This window comes from Lithobates pipiens, unplaced genomic scaffold (genome assembly GCF_037356315.1).
Source record: "Lithobates pipiens isolate NorthernLeopardFrog02 unplaced genomic scaffold, aLitPip1_a1.2 Scaffold_23, whole genome shotgun sequence".
Taxonomy (NCBI): domain Eukaryota; kingdom Metazoa; phylum Chordata; class Amphibia; order Anura; family Ranidae; genus Lithobates; species Lithobates pipiens.
This window is the reverse complement of record NW_027507785.1, coordinates 59,480,200-59,493,896: the sequence shown is the minus strand read 5'-3', so window position 1 is coordinate 59,493,896 and position 13,697 is coordinate 59,480,200. Positions and strand designations below refer to the sequence as shown.

At 38.7% G+C, this 13,697-nt stretch overlaps 1 protein-coding gene across 4 annotated transcripts in view; it reads right to left on the bottom strand.

Moving 5' to 3' along the window:
- Positions 1 to 330: 330 nt before the first annotated feature.
- Positions 331 to 13,697, bottom strand: part of GATA2 (GATA binding protein 2) — a 34,225-nt gene continuing 20,858 nt past the window's right edge. For 3 of the 4 annotated variants that reach the window (XM_077451718.1, XM_077451719.1, XM_077451717.1), the window contains exons 4-6: positions 12,790 to 12,968; positions 4,916 to 5,041; positions 331 to 2,685 (exon numbers count right to left, since the gene is read on the bottom strand). In XM_077451718.1, coding sequence (XP_077307844.1) covers positions 2,398 to 2,685; positions 4,916 to 5,041; positions 12,790 to 12,968 — 593 coding nt within the window. In that variant the 3' untranslated portion in view covers positions 331 to 2,397. The remainder of the gene's footprint in view (positions 2,686 to 4,915; positions 5,042 to 12,789; positions 12,969 to 13,697) is intronic. The other variant, XM_077451720.1, reaches the window with a different exon arrangement.

The window sequence follows — 13,697 nt, the reverse complement described above, 5'->3', positions numbered from 1 at the left end:
AAGCCATTCATACGTACAGCAGAGCAAAAATAAAAAATAAAAAATCCTGAAATCTGAGCTCAGCTATTTCCTCGCTGTAATAAATTAATTTAATATTGAAATAATTCAGTTAAACATAAACATTTAGCATACTTTAATTTTCATATAAATAAATCCTGATCATGCTAATTCAACCATTTATAATCTATTATAATAAAAATGCTTCACTGGGTGTGCTCAACAGAGCACGCGTGGCTGAATTTTATTTTGAAAGTTATTTTTCCATTACTTTTGTGAAAAGTACGTTTCTCATTTTAAAGCAATAAATATATAAAACAGACAGAGACCAGATTGCACAAAAAAGTTCCTTTTATTTTTAGTATTCACCTTCATTGAATGGGAGGATAGCATACAATTTTTTACAGACAATATATAAACATGGTGTACAGAATCAACAATAACTTAAGGTCACTAATCAAAACAATGTAAAAAAAAATACTGTATAATTTTATGCGGCTACCGATACAAAATAATTTATTTCTGGGCCCCAGATACAAACTGCAGGCTGGCAAGATATTGCACTATTCAGTTACTCTTGTATCAGTAATATTTTCCTGTACCCCACCCACCCCTTAAAAAAAAAAAAAAAAAAAAAAAAAAAAAAAAGAAGGTACAAAATAATGTACAGCTTGTACCATTAAGCATTAACCCTCTATACAGCCAAATCGTCAGAATAAATTCCTGATGAATTTTCTGGCTATTAAGAGTTTAAAGAAATTTTAAAGGACCACATTTTAACATTGGGCGCAAACCCCAGCAAGCATTTCTTGTTTTTTTTTCTGATCTAATTTCAACCGTCACACGTAAGTCAACTAAGCCTGTCCCCTTGACCTTTTATTTTTTTTTTTTTTATTTTTTTTTTTTAAGCCTTTTTCTAATCTGAGTTGGCCCCTAAATACATTGTTTAATGAAATGACTGCAATTTATATTTGTCTTATATAATTGCCAAGGCTGGAATGTTCATTACAAAAAAAAAAATTTTGTACATCTGCCATTAGATACATGATTTAGTTCACTGTCTATAGCTATATTTTTCCTCCACCCAGGTTTGCTCTCTTTATTTAAATAATATATACATAATGACATTATGTTAAGTTGTTAACAGTAGAATGCTTGGGAGGGGGGTGGGGGGGGTAAGCATTTAATACGTTACACGGTCACATTATTACATATTTAAAACAAAAACATTTGGTCTTTGGTGATCATACATGTTTTCAGTTACATGCCATGTGTAGGTTTTTTTTTTTTTTTTTCAGCGCTGGCTTCATATATAACGCCAGAATACTTTGCCCTTTGAGTCAACTGCTTTTAGCGCCGGAATCAGCCTTTGCTAGCAAAGTTTGGTTGATAGTTACAAAGACAGTGAAAGCGTTCCTGGATTTCATCTTGCTCGCTCAAAGAGCTAGCAATCTTACAGTAAAACAAAGAAGCCATTTTGAATTATGCTAGCTAAGTTTAGAGACTTTTTTTTTTTTTTTTTATAGATTTGAGGAAAGCACATTGTATTGTAAGACAACCTGGTATGTGCACTCAAAGAATGTCAAGTAACGAAGCCAATGAATAACTGAAAAAAAAAAAGCCTCAAAACTTTAAAACCAGGTGCAATCACTTAAAAAGAACCACATTAAATAATTTTCAATGTTTGCTTTCATGGTCTCTTATTCTAAGACCTCTTCACCGACAGCCTTCCAGCAGCAGAAGGGGTTAAACTCAGGTCAAGCATGTTGTGGTGGTCTAGTCCAAGAAGGGTGGCAACATAAAAAAAAAAAAAAAAAAAAAAAGAGTAAAGCTTACAGGCCAGATGACCTCATGACGAGGCCAGTGATGCAATAATAAAAAAAAACAACAACAAAAAAAAAAAAACACCAGGAGCAAAAATAAATATTTTTTTTTTCTTTTAAAATTAAGCATTATAATTTTAATATTTTTAATATATAAAGTTGTCCATTTGAAATGAGTCTGCAGTACAAATCCAGCATCATCTATCACTGGGTCCTTTTCACCCACAAGAGACGGTTAACATATTTACAATATTCACAGTAATAATAAAAAAAAAAAAAAAAAAAAAGATAAAAGCCCGCTATGTCCACCTTTTTTTTTTTTTACCTTCACTGTGAGTTGGTCAGTGGAAAAAACAGATCATTCCTTTTTTTTTTTTTTATTTCCAGTCCGGAGGGAGGAAAGTGCTTATCTAGTCCCACCAAAAAGGTCCTGCTTAAGTCCAGTGCAAAGGCCTATCTGATGCAACAGACGAGGTGCAAGACACTTCTCCATTGTCTTCTTGGAGGATTTGGGCGCCAAAAAAAAACCCAGGCAATGCCCACATGCTCGAGTTCAAGTCTGCAGAAGTCTCTATTTTTATCCCATTGCTGTTACCATGCTGGATGGGTGTGGGTGCCCAAAGGAAGGGTGGATAGGGGTCGGCGTCTGCAAAATGTGGCTGGAGTGGCTGAAAGGAGGCAAGTGACCCATGGGTCCCATGTGACTGGCCAGGGCCGCCGCGCTGAAAGGAGAAGACTTCTCCTGCATGCACTTGGAAAGTTCCTCAAAACACTCTGAGCCTTTCTTGTTTTTCTTGGACTTGTTGGACATTTTCCTATTCCTGGTCTGAATTCCTTCCTTTTTCATGGTCAGGGGCCTATTCACCTGTAACAAAATACAAGAACATAATGAACTGGCTAATCTAAACCATGTTCGGAGCATGTGAATCCCCCCCTCCCCATAAAAAAAACTGATGTCAGAACTGTTCTCTGAAAGAACAATACATAGAAAAAACAAATTGAGGGCAGAGGAGCATGCAGTTACATTCTTTATTAAAACAAAGTAAAAATATCATGAGTACGTAACACTTGTGTAGTGACAACCAGTACATTATATTGCTTTTACTATATAGAGCTGCTAAATATTGGGTTAATCTTAGTGTTAGTACTCCATACTACATTTACATTACTTAAGATCTGTCCCTTAATATAACTTTTAAGGTTCCATGCACAAAAATTGCTGCTTCTAGTTTAGCCTTTTTCCCTGTAGAAGCAACTAATGTTATCCTATGTGTCTATGCACATTGTTTAGAAGCATAGATTTTAAGCTTTGCATTTATAAAAAAATAAAAATAATCTCAGAAGAGTACTGGACCTTTTTTTTTTTTAAGCCAGTGTGTATGGACCCTAAAAGTTGCTTACAACTGGTGTCCATTCTTGATGAAAAAGTTCTCCAAGGCCGTGAGGCGTTAAGCCTCGAATATGTACGTCTATCCGATTTGTATATGTTTATTACACATTGTAACTATCCACTTGTGGGATCTGTTTGTTCTGACTGTTTATTCTGACTTAAAATTAATAAAAAAAACTTTTGTAAAATAAAAAGTTCTCCAAGCATAAAACGTTTCAGAGCTATGTAAAGCCAAACATCTAAGTTTAGCGTTGGATTAACCCCAAAACACTGTTTACACCAGGGTTTCCTCAACCAGGGTTCCAAGGAACCCTAGGGTTCCTCCAGAAGTTACTAGGGCTTCCTTAAGCAATGAGCAATTTCTGCCTCTCAGATAAGTTCCCACTGACACCATTGATCTTTTTAGATTATCTGTAAGGGGGTAATTCTTCTCAATGACCACCAATGTAAGGAGCATTCTTCCCACTGACCATCACACTAATGTATCATGGGTTGTAGATATAGTAAGTTCCCTGAGACTGGAAAGTTATTTCAAGGGTTCCTCTGTGTTGAAAAGGTTGAGAAAGGCTGGCTTACACGATCTCAATGTACTCTTTAAATAATGAATCCACCATGATAGCTCACGGCTTGTCTATACTCACTTATTTTATCTCCTAGAGCTTCCAAGGAAAACATCTCAGAACTTGAGTTCCTTACTCTTCCCATGCATAGTTGGGAGGAACTAGGACATCTTCATAGTTAAATATAATTTTGTTTATGTTTCAAAAAAAAATGCAGATAGAAAATTGGGATTGGAGTAGGGAGCTCCCAAGGAGAGCATCTCAGAACTTGAGTTCCTTGCTCTTCCTAGGCATAGTTGGGAGGTACTAGGACATCTGCATAGTTAAATATAATTTTGTTTATGTTTAAAAAAAAAAATGCAGATAGAAAATTGGGATTGGAGTAGGGAGCTCCATGATAGGTATGAGAAGACCCTCAAATGTACAGCTTTCCCACGTCCATCCATAATTGAGAATTCGACCCTTACTGGGGCCAACACTTCACTAGGTAAATGAGATTTGATCCACTAAGTTGGCATTTAACTTGTAATTGAATAAGTAATATCTGTTTTGGCCAGGCCATAGTAATTGTAGTACAAAACTGACACCTTTGCACTGTAACATGAGATGCATAATAATTATATTCCGATGTTATTTAACTAAGAGCCTGAGCACAAGGAAATCAGTATAGATGCAGTGCTAAAGTCAAATTTAATTTTCCTTTTAATTTCCCCGTGCATTCATTTTTTAAGATTTTTTGGCAGCAGAACTTTATGTAGACTATTACAAATATAGTAGGGACCAATTCAGTTAATGCTACTAACGGAATACAAACTGCATTAAACAGTTTTAAAAAAAAAACCCCTATGTAGGAGGTCTAAGCCAGCTGTTGAAGGGTTAAATGATTAACTTCCAACAAATTGAAAGAGAAGTAGAGAATGTGTGGCCATTGTCTGCCCATCTCCCTTCGGTGTCACAGAGATGTAGAAGCCAAGCTATCCGCATTGTAAAGCCATATTGGATGGGGCATTGCTATGCTAGAGGGTGAATGGTGGTGGTGGGGGGGGACATCCCCGAGGGGAAACACCCAACAAAAACCAATCCTATTCAGTTCCTACCAAGCCAAGCTTAGACATGACGTTCAGGAAATGGCCAGGGCAACTTACATTGTGCAGCTTGTAGTACAATCCGCAGGCGTTACACACTGGGTCTCCGTTAGCATTGCGTCGCCATAAGGTCGTTGTGGTCGTCTGGCAGTTTGCACAACAGGTGCCTGCTCGTCTTGCTGCTGACTGTGGAGAGATGGATCAATATAGGTCATTCGTGTCCACCGATGGCAAAACAATTCCACATTTAATTAAGGAAGAAGTGAACAATAGAATGGGCAAATAACACCAGTTTTCAGAAAACCGACAATCTTTTTCCGTCAATGTGGTTTTTTTACTTACAAAATCACACACAATATAAAATGTGATTATTTTTCAATGGCGAGTTTTATTTTAAAATGTGTTTCCTAAATGTCGATAAATGGGCTTTTAACAATTCTCAACACATAAAAACATACACACTTTTTGTAGGCAACACTGAACTCTGCAACTCATGAGCTTGAACGAGCAGCATTGGAGTGCCATTCAGAATGGATGGCCCCAAAACATTGAAGGGGTTCCAGAAAAGGTCTCTTAGCATTGACAAGCGTCATAGCGGCCATATACATAACAATCTGCCTAGGTCAGTGATGGCGAACCTCGGCACCCCAGATGTTTTGGAACTACATTTCCCATGATGCTCAAATACACTGCAGAGTTCATGAGCATCATGGGAAATGTAGTTCCAAAACACCTGGAGTGCCAAGGTTCACCATCACTGGCCTAGGTGATCACCTTTAAATCCACCAACAACTATATAGTGCAAGTTCCTGCCTAACTGGGTATACCGAATAGGTTGTTTAGGAAGGTCCTCATATTATGCAGTTTTGGTAAGGCCTCATTTACTACGTAGACTTAAAAAAACGCATTTACAGACTTATTTTATTTTATGGATCTGAACGCAGGTGCATTATTTCAATAGAGACATTTGCAGGTGTGTAAACATGCACTACGTTCAGATCCAAAGCACAAAATCCAAAAATCCTTGTTTCCGGACATGTGCATTACACATTTGCGCATTAAAAAAAGGGATCTATTTACTAATCATTTAAGCAACTTTTGTTCCTTTCCTTAAGATCAGTAAAATGTTATGGCCATGTTATGTCTGTTGGGTGAATTAGACCTACATGTGTTGCAGTGAGATTGTACAAGCAAACTGTAACTTGTAAGGATGGATTTAAATACCCCCCCCCCCCCCCCCCCATGCCCCTATCCAGAGATCTTCCGTTGCAAAGTGCAAATCCTGCATGCTTTGTTCTGCCCTCTGTGTGCCTCTCTGAAACAGACTGGCTGTCAGGGAAATCCTATAGACCTTTACTGGGCCAACAACTAGTTTGCAATACAAATAACAGCACATGGGACCCAGTTCTTCAATTAAAAGACTCTGAATCAGAGGTATGTGCGACGCACATCATTGCACGCCTGGATGCAGAGATCTTGCCATCCCGGTGTTCTCAGAGATCATTTCTGATTGGTTGCTGTGGGTTACTGCACTTAGCACACCCTGGGGGAAATGTATTAAAACTGGTGCACATAGAATCTGGTGCAGCTGTGCATAGTAACCAATCAGCATCTAACTTCAGCTTGTTCAATTAAGTTTTGACAATAAGCTCTCGTTAACACATCGGGCCGTTTTGAGTCAAATCGTATGCCAAATCACCACCTCTTGCCGGCAACGGCACCGTTCGAATCAGTGCGGCGCCGCACCAATTCCCAAAAGTAGTTCCTGCGGTACTTTTGGCGATTTCAGGGGCGATTTCAATAGAAACCCGCACAGATGTTTCTCAAATCGACCTCGAAATCGGACTGAAATGCGGGTTTGAAAAGCGTACCAGTTCAGCTGAACTCGCAACAATTTCAAACCCGCATTCAGTGAGAACCTAGGCGCAAGCCTAGAAGCTGATTGGTTATTATGCACAGCGGCACCAGATTCTTTTAGTAAAACTCCTCTCATTGCATACATTTCTAAACTTGATGAAATGCTTGTTTCCCAATTTTGCTTTTTCTGTTTTTTTTTTTTAAATGCATGAAAATTAAAGATTAAAGGTGGTTGCTAGAGGCAACGCAGGTCAAATACATTTCTATAAAGTAAAATAGGGACCCAACATCAGGAAAGTGCCCTTATTATATAATATGTTGCACAAGTAGAGGGGTCAAAGCAGGCAGCAAAGAAGGTCACCTCCATCAAATCATTCCCCGCAGCTTCTACCTTTTGTACCACCTCCCACTCCCTTTAGATTGTAAGCTCAATGAGCAAGGCCCTCCTACCTGTTCTGTATTGAACTGTATTGTAATTGTACTGTCCCCCCTCTACATGGTAAAGCGCTGAGCAAACTGTTGGTGCTATATAACTCCTGGATAATAATATAATAATAATAATATTTTTTTTATAATACATACACTGTATCCCAGCATTGTCCTTTATATCTAAAATATGAAATTAAATAGTGATTACGAAAACTATCATCCGAGGAAGAATTGTCTGATTTTTGGATCGTGTTTACACTACTTTCGAGAGCCAATCATGACAGTTCATCCCATATTATTTGATCGGACAAGCACAAACATTTTCCTTCGTACGATACCAGATCGTACGATTTTCATTTAGTCAGTGTAGTTATCGTAGGAAAATACAATACAACACATGACGTCACTTCCGATTTTTTTTTTCTATTGTACGAGAATTTTCGTGACTTTACCTATTCAATTTCTACTTGCGACTATTAAGCGAAAAAGGTTGTACGATATTCGGATCGTGTGTACGGGCCTTAAGGAAAGGATGTGCTCCACTTCATCATATATATATGCATGACACATGTTGCACAAATAAAGGGGTCAAAGCGAGTGGCAAACAGGGTCACCTCCATCAGATTGCCCCCCCCCCCCTCTGCAGCTATTACCTCCCTTTAGATTGTAAGCTCAACAGGGCCCTCCTGTTCCTTCTACATTGAACTGTATTGTAATTGTACTGCCCCCCCCCTCTACATTGTAAATTGCTGCTGCGCAAACTGTTGGTGCTATATAAATCCTGCATAATAATAATAATAATATTTTATATAATACATACACTGTTCCCCAGCATAGTCCTTTATATCTAAAATATGACATTAAAACATACACTGTTCCCCCCAGCATTGTCTTTATAGCTAAAATATCACATTAAACCATATACTGTTTGCCCCAGCATTGTCTTTTATATCTAAAATATCACATTAAATTGTGATTGGGGGGGGGGGGGGGGGGGTTGTCTGTAAGGAAAGGATGTGCTCCATCATTTCAAAGTCCTTAATAATTTGTTTTTTCAAGCTTCTTAACAATGCCCCCACCAGGGATTCCAGCCTACTAAGCTTGAAAGTCAATTAGCCAGAGAAGAGCTGTTCTCCAGCAAGGTGACTCAGAGGAATTCCCCTTCCACATCAGCAAGTCCCACATATTTCTCCAAGAATTCCAACTGCCACTCTATCCCAAGCCAGCGCTGAAACGGTTAACCAGGCTGCTCCCTTTCCAAGAAAACAAAGCCCTGCTGCTGTATATATATAAAAAAAAAAAAAAAACAACAATTATAATTCTTAACCTCAGCAGCAATATTTGCAAAGTATTGGACATTCGAAAACAGCCTGGCCTCGCCTAGGGTAAACTCTAATTTTCTTTTTTTTTCTTTTTTTATGTCCGGAAACAGAGGGCCTAGGTTTCCTTATCAGCCCAGTGCAGATATCCGGATAGGAAACTTGTAGCATGAGATCAGATGTTGCCATTACAACAAAGAGAAAAGGTCCTGAATACAAAGTGTAGGTGACTCCATGGAAAATGAATAGCTTATAAAAAAAAATGAAAAAAAAATCCATGGATTGTCTGAGTGGTGCAGAAAAAAAAAAGGGAGAGAGAAAGAAAAAAAAATGAAAAAACACTTCGCACAATTTGTAGACTACACAAGTGAAATGACTCCATGTCCTTTAGAAAGACCCATTAAGCCAGGGGTGGTTCCCCTGATTTATGAGGCTGATAAGGAAAGGGGACTTTTTGTTGCTATTAGGAGCCTTTTGCAGTCGAGTTTGCTAATTGTTTCGCAATTGCATCGCATCTGAGACATTCTCATGCTCTGTGCGCTAATCTGAACAATATTCTGAATCAGAAAAAAATCTGAAAAATAATACTTTAGTTGCCTGTCTCTCCAGCAGATGTGGATCTGTCAAATGCAGAGAGCTTAGGGCATGCTGGAACTTGTAGTTCCCCATCAGCATTTAAACTAAGCATGACATGCTGATCACAATACAGCCGCTAATTAGATTTCTGGCTTGTGATGGCTTACTGCCCTTTGCTGCACACTTTAAGTATTTAAAAGGGGGGGGGGGTGCTATATTTGGCCCCCAGGGCAATAAACAGAATGCTTAGCCGTTTATTAGGTATTTGCCCTGGAGGGGGAAGCTTAAGTCAGTTGCCCGTTTTATTTAGCCCTAGCTTTGGGAGGAACAACAAACTGTTGGTTTTGCAGGTAGTCTCACCATTTACTGGAAGTGACCCCCCCCCAGCAAAGGTCAGTGCAAGGCTGCATGAGCAATGTAAAGACTGCTGTATGTCACCAGGTCTGATGAATTGGAATAAGTCAAACCTCTGCAAAGCTCACTGAAAACAAACACATCAATCTTGGGTATGGGAAGAGCTGATCCGTGATTAATCCCCTTTAGGTCAATTACTGGCATCAGCCAGAACCGACCAGAATCATACAGTGGTCTCCTATACAGCTCTGTAGGTATGTAGGGTCATTGGTGCACGGGTACAAATCCAAAGCTTTGTATAGACTATCTGTATTAATAGACTGTCAGCTCTGCAGCACACAAAAAATACACCATCCATCCTGTGCATGCAAACTGATCTGCATGAAATGCTATCTGTATAGGAAGACTGTCAGCTCTGAAGCCCAAAAAATACACTACCCATACCGTGCATGTAGACTGGTCTGCATGAAATGCTATCTGTATAGAATGTCAGCTCTGCAGTCCAACAACTACACCACCAAACCTATGCATGTCTGGTCTGCATGAAATGCTATTTGTATAGGTAGACTGTCAGCTCTGCAGCCCAAACACTACGCCACCCATCTTGTGTATATAGACTGGTCTGCATGAAATGCTATCTGTATAGGTAGGTAGACTGTCAGCTCTGCAGCCCAAAAACTACACCACCAAACCTGTGCATGTAGACTGGTCTGCATTAAATGCTATCTGTATAGATAGACTGTCAGCTCTGCAGCCCAAAAACTACCCCACCCATCCCTGTGCGTGTAGACTGTTCTGCATTAAATGCTATAGGATATTCTGTAACTAATAGAAGACAGGTCGCCTATTCCCTATAGGCGACCCAAAATGGGTCATAAGCTCTACAATCAAAAGGATATTACAAGCCCAAATAGAACAGGCAGGCAAATATGGAGCAGGTTTCACAACACCCATTGGAGGAACACTGGTAGATTTAACTAAAGGGTTTAAGGGTTTGAGAAACTTCATACACTTTGGCTGTTTTACTAAAGGAGTGGGAAATATTCACTCAAAAATGTTGTGAATTTTAGTACATAATTGTATGCAAAGTGAACAAGAATGTGCATTTCACATCATTTGATAATTGAAGCGAATATTAGCACAATAATTTGAGTGAAGATTGCCAATTCCTTTAGTAAATCAACCAAATTTTGCAAAGATTGTCATCTCCTTTAGTAAAATCAGCTCTAACACATCACATTAAAAAGACTGCTAGCTCCGCTGACAAACACTGGCACGCACCCCTAACATTTTACAGATATACACAATAGCCATTACAAAACAAGATCATATTGCTCATCACCCATTAAAACAGATTGCTAGCTCTGCAGTCAAGTGATTTAAAGGACCATATCCCATTCCCTATACTGTACTGAAAATTACCTGGATTAGGTTCAGCAACATAACAAGCTATGGCATTGTCCCTGTCCCATTCTATACAATAAATTGCTAGCTTTGTCAACAAGATGATTAATGAAGTAAATTATGGTATTTTCCCTTGCCATTCATTAAAACAGATTGCTAGCTCTGCAGTCAATTCATTTAAAGGACCAGGTTCCTAAACTGTACTGAAAATGATCCGGACCAGTTTTAGCCACATAGCAAGCTACCACAATGACATGTCCCTTGCCATTCCTTAAAGTAGATTGCTAGGTTTTCAAACAAGGTGCTCTATGGAGTAAACTGTGGTAGAGTCCCTTTCCATTGTCATTCCCTAAAAACAGATTGCTAGCTCTGCAGCCAAGTGGTTAAAATGACCATGTTCCTAATCTGTACTGAAAACAATCTGGACCAGTTTCAGCCACATAGCAAGTTCTGACATTCACCTGTCCCTTGTCATTTCCTTAAACTAGATTGCTAGCTTTACAAAAAAAGATGCTCACTGGAATAAATTATGATATTGTCCCTGTCCCTTGCCATTCCTTAAAGTAAATTGCTAGCTTTGCAAACAAGATGCTTAATGGAGTAAAGCATGGCATTGTCCCTGTCCTTTGCCATTTCTGAAAATAGATTGCTAGCTTTGCAGCCAAGTGATTTCAAGAACCATGTTCCGAAACTGTACTGAAAAGGATCTGGACCAGTTTCAGCCACATAGCAAGCTATGACACACACCTCCCTCTTGTCATTCCTTAAACTAGATTGTTAGCTTTGCAAACAACAAGATACCCAATGGAGTAAAGTATGACATTGTTCATGTCCCTTGTCATTCCTTAAAGTAGATTGCTAGCTTTGCAGACAAAATGCTTAATGGAGTAAAGTATGGTATTGTCCCTGGCCCCTGCCATTCCTGAAAATAGATTGCTAGCTCTGCAGCCAAGTGAAATAAAGAACCATGTTCCTAAACTGTACTGAAAAAGATCTGGACCCGTCTCAGCCACATAGCAAGCTATGACATTCACCTCCCTCTTGTCATTTCTTAAACTAGATTGCTAGCTTTGAAAACAAGATGCTCACTGGAATAAAGTATGTTGTTGTCACTGTCCCTTGCCATTCCTAAAACATAGATTGCTAGCTCTGCAGCCAATTTATTTAAAGGATAATGTTCCTAAGCTGTACTAAACATGTTGCACCCATTTCAGCCACATAGCAAGCTATGACATTCACCTGTCCCTATAGATTGCTAGCTTTGCAAACAAGATGCTCTCTGGAATAAATTAGGATAATGTTGCAGTCGCTTGCCATTCCCAGAAATAAACTGCTAGCTCTGCAGCCAAGTGGTTTAAAGGACGTGTCCCTAAACTGTACTAAAAACTATCTGGACCCGTTTCAGCCACATAGCAAGCTATGACATTGACCTGTCCCTTGACATTCCTTAAAGTAGATTGTTAGCTTTGCAAACAAGATGCTCAATGGAGTAAATTATGGCAATGCTCCTGTCCCTAACCATTCCTTAAAGTAGATTGCTAGCTCTGCAGCCAAGTGATTTAAATGACCATTTTCCTAAAAAGTACTGAAAATGTTCGGGACTAAGTTCAGCAACATAGCAGGTTTGGCATTGCCCAGTCTCTTCCCATCTCTTAAAGTAGATTGCTAGTCCTGCAGCCAAGTCATTTAAATGACCATGTTGCTAAAAAGTACTGAAATTGTTCTGGACTAAGTTTAGTAACATAGCAGGTTTGGCATTGCCCTGTCTCTTCCTATCCCTTAAAGTAGATTGCTAGCTTTGCAGACAAGCTGTTCAGTGGAGTAAATAAAAAGAGTATAGTGCTGCCTTTTTTTTTGTGTGTGTTTTTTTTTTAATAGACAATTGTTTTAGATCAATGTTATTTTGTAGTCAATAAAAAAAGACAACTATAATAGAAAATGAACAGTACATGAAAGGAGCCCTTGTCCCCCCAATGCCCACTGGCTGGCACCTACCAGTCGCCGTTTCGGTTTAATAAGTGGTCGGTTTTGACCGTTCATTTTGTGGTAGAGCCCACAGGCGTTACAGAGATAGTGGCCGGTCCCGTCTCTCCTCCACAATGGGGTGGCTGTAGCTCCACAGTTGACACACTCTCTCCCTTCTAAATGGAAACACGAAGAAACCGGATTTCTTTCTTTAAAAACAAATTCACAATATTTTTGCACTGTCCTTCACAAACACAAAAAAAAGTCGCACACATTACAGCAATCTACAACATATCGACCTGCGACATTTCATTTTAGACACAACATTAATTTGGCTGCCAGACATTTGCACATAAATACTAGAAACCCAGACTTATTTTTTTTTTTTTTTTTTAATTAACCTTTAAACCCACGACATTTCAGAAAACAATCGTATATTTTATATACTACAATATATTCTATTTATGTTTCTTTTTATCTGCTACATCTCCTTTCTGTTTTCTGAATTTAATTCTGACAGTTCTAGAAAATAACATTGTAACATATCAACAAAAGTGAAAGTTACAACGTTAGAACAACCTGATGTGATTTTGTGGGGGGAAAAAAATTGTAATTTGAGGTTTTTTGTTTTTTTCATTAATGCAGAAAAAAAATATTTTTTATGGAGTGATCCTGAAAAAAAAAAAAAAGACTCAGCAATGCTCATTGTATTCCAATGGAGGAATTCTGAAAGCAGAATGCTGCAGACAAGTAATAAGTGTCCACCCTCTGCCCTGATCTGGAGGCAGGAAGCAGGACTGGAGGGTTTAAATTTCTACAAAAACAATCAATCAGTCACGAATTTTTCTTTTGTGTTTATGCATTAGTCATTTTTTTACACGCAAGTAATTGTGTAAACTGCAACCCCTGCAATGTGGGGACATTTTTTTCAAGCCAAC